This window comes from Vollenhovia emeryi, unplaced genomic scaffold (assembly GCF_000949405.1).
Source record: "Vollenhovia emeryi isolate VEMERY1.0 unplaced genomic scaffold, V.emery_V1.0 DF939228.1, whole genome shotgun sequence".
Classification (NCBI taxonomy): domain Eukaryota; kingdom Metazoa; phylum Arthropoda; class Insecta; order Hymenoptera; family Formicidae; genus Vollenhovia; species Vollenhovia emeryi.
This window is the reverse complement of record NW_011967138.1, coordinates 187,625-194,366: the sequence shown is the minus strand read 5'-3', so window position 1 is coordinate 194,366 and position 6,742 is coordinate 187,625. Positions and strand designations below refer to the sequence as shown.

The window sequence follows — 6,742 nt, the reverse complement described above, 5'->3', positions numbered from 1 at the left end:
CTCATCCAAAAAAAAAGTGTCGCAACCTCATTGCTCCCCACTGTACAATATTTTAAGATTGTAAACAGTATTAGAGTTTAGCATTAGTCTTATTTGCTGTGAGAACTGTAACAATTTTTACCTTAATTTTTTACTTTAACACATCACATTGGTGATTAAAGGTTCTCACCTCTATTATGCCCTCTAGGTATCCAAATAAAATACAATTTTAATAAAAATCCTCGCATGTAAAGCCTTTCTCAATTCGTTGATTTAGTTTGTAAAACTGGAGCAGACACGTCCATTAGTTCACACAAATTATTTCGGATCGGGCGTAAATCTGGGATTGGTTGCTCCCAATCTGTCGCGTTCAATTTTGTGAGTATATTTGTTAAATCTTCTTCCGCTATATCCATCTCCTCTCCGTAAAGGGTCAACGTCTCGTAAGTACGTATAGCCGTTGTCTTCCTCAAGCTCCTATATTTGTGGCACAAAAATATGCTCAATTGACAAAATGCTCTCTTTGCAACGGGTCCCCGTACCTAGAAACGTGACATTAAATGTAATATTCAATGTGAGATACAATTTTAATCATTATACATTTTAATAAAGTTACATTATATATTTATATGAAATCATTTACCGTTATCCATCAAGGATTGTTCTGGTCAATTTTTACAAACCTGCAGTAACTGGCAGAAAACATTTATACTGCTGATGAGCAGTTTTATATTACTGGAATATTTTATTTCGTGTTTTAACAGCGTCAATATACGTTCCGAGATTGTATTGTCTGCATCATCTAGGACAGACTGAATACAGCCTGAACTCAATAAACGATCCAAGAAAGCCAACATTGACGTTATCATTCGTTCATTTTTATGACTTTCCTCGAATATATCCAATATTTTTTCACACAAATCCTTTAAACCCGCCTCATCGATCTCTTGTAGATAAGTAAATAAGGACACACTCGAATATTTGACCTGGCAACGGTAAGAGATAAAAGAGTGAGATATCTAGTAAATAGGAATTGCTTAGACAAGTAGTAAAATTACAAATCGTCTATCAAGTAAATTAGTTTACGCGTGTTTAGATAACGTTTTATAAGTGATGTAAGATCGTAATAACTTTTAATAAATATTATATTTACCAATGATTCGCTTATGCCGCCAACGCTGAATATAATACCGCGTAACAAATTTATTTTATACGGCGGAAAGCTTAGCATCTTAATAAATCGTGGAAACGTTGCAGATTCCATTCGCCACTCGATAGTTTCCTTACATTCGTTATAAGGAAATATAGCTTTCAACTCGTCGTGATATGGTACATTTGGAAGTGGCGGATCGCTATAAGGAAAAGGGATCGATTAATTGTAATTATTCATAAATCATGCTATTTAAATTCTTTACTACTACTTTATTTGTTTTTTTATTAGTAAAGAATTGTAAAATCACAGGAGACGTATGTTTTTACCTGTGTATAAGTGCACTGAATACAGTACCGGCCTGGGCTCGAATTCCATCTATTCTCTCGACAGCTTGCTGTGCGACACCGCCGATGATACCAGCCATTAAATCCTCGCTCAATACGGATAATAGTTTTGCTTGCGACACTAGATTCGTTAATACCTGCAGCAACGTAGATATTTTAGTGACAATTCATTTTCTGTCGCAACAACAATTTTGCTGCGATGCAATACTCACGTGTAATCCAATCATAGCCGCTTCTCTTACCCAAGCGCCTATATCTCCACGACTATCTAGGGTATATTCTTTGAGAGCCAACAAATAACAATTGTACAGATCTGGTACAAACGGTTGCCACTTGTCTGAGAGAAAAGAATATATTTAGTTGCAGTGAATGTCGCGTGAAGTGTTAATGTGAATATATGAATGGGGACTCACCGACTTCGTCAATTCCTAACGTCTGCAACACCATTATTAGAGAGTGCAAAGCTTCCTTTCTACTCTCCGCCCATTTCAGCGTGTTCTCCGACACGTGAGTGCACGTGATTAACGAGTTTATGACGTCTTTCACTCTTTCACGGATTACAAACAGTGAGAAATGCCCTGTAAAAGAAAATTAATTAAACAGATGACTACATATGCTTGTGGCACATGTATGTGGAATGAATCTTTCAATTTACCTATTGCTTGTGCGAATCCTATTCTAATGGACTGACTGTTCGATTGTAAGGACTCCAAGTAACGATTAACTACAGCGCTTCGGGCGTCATAATCGATATCTACATAATATTCTACGAAGAAATTCGTATGTGCTTCGGCCGCTTTTAATTTAACTGCCGATACTTCGTGGCTCAGGCATTCTTCTAATAACTTTTGCCAGTCATCTGTGTTATCAATGACGAATAGTATATTAGATACAAAAGCAACTTTTTAAGAAGTGAAACTTGTAAAACTATTGATACGTGCCGACAACGTCCGTAAAATGAATGGGAAAATGAACAGTGGAACATTTCTTAATTAGCACAGCACACGCTTGTTTCATTAGCTCTCCGCCGAGACCTTTAAATTGTCCTCTAGTTCTGAAAGTTCGCACTATATCCGTTATATCAATTGTAGCAAAGGCTCCTGAATAAAAAATCGACGTTAGAGATATTTTAAGAAAAATACAACCTGATCTCCATGTATGGTTTTACATATTTTTACCGATAATATTCTCAATTTTATCGTTACAGTGATTGTACAGAGCTTCGAGAATTTCCGCAGTGGCTAATACAGCACCGTGCCTAACATTTAAATCGATGGAATTTAGCATGTTCAGCAAGGCCGGCAGTACTTTAGTTGTCATGTAATGCGGATCAGCTGTCGTCAGATTGAAAAGCGACTGCAATAAATTACTAATGATAGAGCCGAAAATTAAACATTCAATTAGTATTACCGTCGAAACTTGAACCTACCTTAGCCGAGAGCTCTCTAATTGCGGTGTCCCAATGTGTGACCTTTTTTGCCACTAGGTGATCTATCAAGGGCTTCGTGTATTCTTCATATTGTGCGATTTGTACGCTGACGGATAGTATTAAAGGAATCGATTAAATTATAAGAAATTTATATATGTATCGGAATACCTGTTGAATTCTATACCTGATTTTGAGGTACGTGTGACTCCTTACGCCAACTTCAAAGTAGTCAGCGAGAGTGAGTATGTCTATGCCATGTGGAACGTTGCCTTGTCTGCCAACATTTTCTTGAAACGCGGCAGACGCTGCTCTTCGGCAGTTTATCTGTCGATGTGACAACGTGCTGCGTGAATTACGAATGCGAGGAAAATGCAAATTATGCATAGGTATACGCGCAACTTGTGTACCTCTCTATCGAAGCACGTTACAACTAATAACATTGCCGCGATCTCTTTGACGTAACGCTCGAAAACATGCGGATCATAGGCTCTTGGAAAAGACCAGCATATGTAACAGGCGGCGTCTCTGATCAAATAACCGATCGAGCCGTAAGTTCTAGGTTCATCGAAGACCAAGGCTTGCAGAACCACGGGAATGACATCGCTCAAGCGATGAGGTAACAATAGGCCACGTCTGCCTGAAATATGCGCGGTAAATATATTCAAGCGATAGAAGGAAAATTCTAACGTACATTTCTAAACGTAAAAGCAATTACCAAGTTCCGCGAGCGCCAAACAGCCACCATGCCACGCTGAGTCTGATTCACGCCCGGAAAACAGATTCAATACAAAACCTAGAACATCGTCAGCTAAGTCTATCGGCAGTCTCGCGGTTATCCTGCCGATACCTTTCGCTGCGGACCACCTATGGCGTGAAACATTAATATGTTAAATAATATGTATAATATAATACTAATAACGAAAATAATAATTATTATATCTGTTTTATTATTCACTTTAACAACTGACACATAAATGCATACCTTATGGTAATCGCTTTGTCCCGAAGACCTTGTACGAGTTGCTCTATTATATCCTCAATAGCCGGGGGAATATCCTGATCTTCATTGTCGTTCGAAATACTTAATTTTTTAATATCAACAATACTTTCAGTATTATCAATATCCGCCTTGGCATTGGGCATAAGACTTATCGGCCGGCTCATCTTCTGGTAGCGCCAGGATGCCAATTTTGTTCTCAATAATACCAGACCTATCAAATATCGTGAAAACGTTTTACATTTTATTTATACAAAAGAGAAATGGATATGGAACGAAGCACATCTCAGAGCTTTGAGATACCTATGCGCTGGACAACTTTTGTTCCAAATTTTCTAATCAGATCTGCTGGATTGTCGCTCAACCGGAGCTTCAACATATTATCAAGAAGCATCTGGCTGTACGGCTTGACGTCTTCTCTGGCGCTATGCTTTAATATCGAGGCTATTACAGCCAGAGGTCCGTGTCTCAAAGGATTACTTTCTATACACTGGAAAAAAATCAAACAATGTACAAGTGGTACTGATAAGAAAATCTGTGACATTTGTGTGATTGTGCGTTCAAGATTGATAAACTAGACAAAATATCTGCTACATTAAATCTATTATTCTGGACTGGTTGTAAATAACATTTGACATCGTTGAAGGGAAAAGCGTTACCTTCAAGCACCACATAATCATTTCTTCCAGGTATAACTTCTTGACGTCCGATCTTGTTAAAAAGCTTGCTATTAAAAACACAGCTGCTACAGCGCACGCGTCGGTCGACAGGCAGTACAGTTTGCATACTTTTAGAATCCTGAAACATACGCGAGAGTTAAAAACAACGCATTCCGTCGCCGCTGAATGAAGCGTTGCTTCGCTCAGCATGGATAACGGCGACAATGGTACCTGACGATGATAGTTTGCTCCGGATCTAAATTCTCGGATGTCTCGAGGCGAGACAGGGGGAACGGGATCTTCGAGATGATGGACAACCAGACGAGCAGGACGTATCTGGTCTCCCACGTCTTCACGTCGTTCGGGTCCTGCTTCTCGAGCATCCTCAGCACCGGCAGGAGGTCGCCCACCTCGTGCGGGAGGTAAGTGACGATCCTCTTGTACGTCTTCACGGACATGATGATAAACAGGTACTTGAACGCGTTATGCTTGACGTTCTCCGGGCAGTCGTCATCCTTGATGATCGACAGCAGGGACTCGAGGATCCTCTCGAGGTACGGGTCCAGGAGATGATGCTGATCCTGGTACTGGGTGAGGATGAAGTTGAAGCGGTCCCGGTTTCGCTCCACGAGGCTCGCCAGCAGATCCGGCCGCCTCAGCTCCGCTATCAGGGCGGTCACCTCGTCCACCTCCTTGAACGTGCTGAAACCGCATCCCACCCTCTCGGAGATGTCCGCGCTGTCGTTCAACACCATCGTTCCGCCGGGTCCGCCGAGAGCTCACTCGCACGGGCGACTTCGCGGATCACAAACCGCCCGACTAAACGCTTGCCGTCGGCGGGATAACCTTAATCATACTGCGCAATTTTGACAGATCCAGCCAGCGTGTCTAGAGCATGATGTAAGTATAAAGGTGTTCCATTCCCGTGGATGCGCAGTCGTCAAAAATGATAGCCAATCAGAAATGGCCAGGAATGTTAGAATTCAATATGGCTGCTGACAGTGTCACACAGAATAAACAGTGTTGGTAAGGTTAAGTGTGCGTATTAAGAGAATGGCTGGCGACGGAGATTGATAGCAGGGGCCTCGAGAATACGGACGTGGAGCCTATTGAGGATATCTTGAAGAGGATATCTTGAAATATTATTCTTTTATTACAAATTTTAAGTTAAAATATATATTTTAATATATATTTAGTAATATACGATTAATAGAGCATTTGAATTTCGCGGCTGCATTCCTGGCCATTTTTCATTGGCCTACTACACATACGTCACTACGGATGACGCCATTATGCGCAATGGTACACCTTTATACTTACATCATGGTCTAGAGGCACCTAAAGGTCTGTTCTTTATAGCTCAACTGGCTGCACTAGCGCAGCGTTTGGGTCCGTTCTTTATAGTTGAACTGGCTGCACACTGGCCGCGTTCAGCGGGGAAAGTTGCTTTGCAACTGTTGTAAAACTCTTGAATCTAATTGGCGTAAGCTCTTAATTATGGCAAAATCTAATAGGGTTTTCGATTTGCTGACTCGACCCGACTCCGAGTCAGAAAAGTTTGACCAAAGGAACATTTTTGCAGAAATTGTGGTTCAAATCTTGCTTTTGATCAAACTTTTCTGACTCGGGGTCGGGTCGAGTCAGAAAATCGAAAACGCTATAAGAGCATGCATCAATCAAATTTATAAATTTTACAACAGTTGCAAAGCAGCTTCTGCTGAACGCAGTCACTCAGGGGCCCCGATTCTTCAATTCATTCGCATGATAAACGTATGCGCAAGTTTTGCTCTTACGGAAAAGTTGCAAGTCGACTGGCTAAAGCCTTGTGTCCACGATCCAAGAACTTGGTTCAAGTTCTAGTTTCGAGAAATGTGTAGCCAATCAATTTGCAGCTATTCCATAAAAGCTGCAAGGTGATTGGCTACGCATTTCTCGGAACTAGAACTTGGACACAGTTCTTGGATCGTGGACACAAGGCTTAAGTCCCAGTCTACAATAGAGATTTAAGCCCTAAGTCCCAGTCTACAATAGATGATTTAAGCCCTAAGCTTTAAGAAATTGGCCAATCACGGTCAAGTATGAGTAGAATGCGCGACTGTCATAAGTCCCAGTCTACAATAGATGATTTAAGCCCTAAGCTTTAAGAAATTGGCCAATCACGGTCAAGTATGAGAAGAATGC

At 40.8% G+C, this 6,742-nt stretch overlaps 1 protein-coding gene across 1 annotated transcript; it reads right to left on the bottom strand.

The window, feature by feature from the left end:
- Nucleotides 1–73: 73 nt before the first annotated feature.
- LOC105560491 (tubulin-specific chaperone D) lies at nt 74–5,899 on the bottom strand. The gene is made up of 17 exons (XM_012009653.1): nt 4,793–5,899; nt 4,562–4,700; nt 4,206–4,392; nt 3,888–4,116; nt 3,621–3,769; nt 3,313–3,542; nt 3,090–3,229; nt 2,906–3,011; nt 2,655–2,832; nt 2,418–2,576; nt 2,132–2,335; nt 1,890–2,054; nt 1,689–1,813; nt 1,459–1,613; nt 1,133–1,331; nt 663–965; nt 74–521 (listed from the first exon to the last, which is right to left on the bottom strand). Exons 1-17 carry the CDS (start codon nt 5,314–5,316, stop codon nt 240–242), a joined length of 3,474 nt encoding a protein of 1,157 aa, XP_011865043.1. The 5' UTR covers nt 5,317–5,899; the 3' UTR covers nt 74–239.
- Between the last annotated feature and the right edge of the window lie 843 nt (nt 5,900–6,742).

Bases quoted from the DNA above. Each gene is read 5' to 3' on its own strand.
- LOC105560491 (XM_012009653.1), bottom strand. From the start codon at position 5,316: ATGGTGTTGAACGACAGCGCGGACATCTCCGAGAGGGTGGGATGCGGT. The intron at 2,577-2,654 runs GTAAAAATATGT...TTTTTTATTCAG, and splicing joins TAAAATTGAGAATATTATCG to GAGCCTTTGCTACAATTGAT. The intron at 966-1,132 runs GTAAATATAATA...TACCGTTGCCAG, and splicing joins GCGGCATAAGCGAATCATTG to GTCAAATATTCGAGTGTGTC.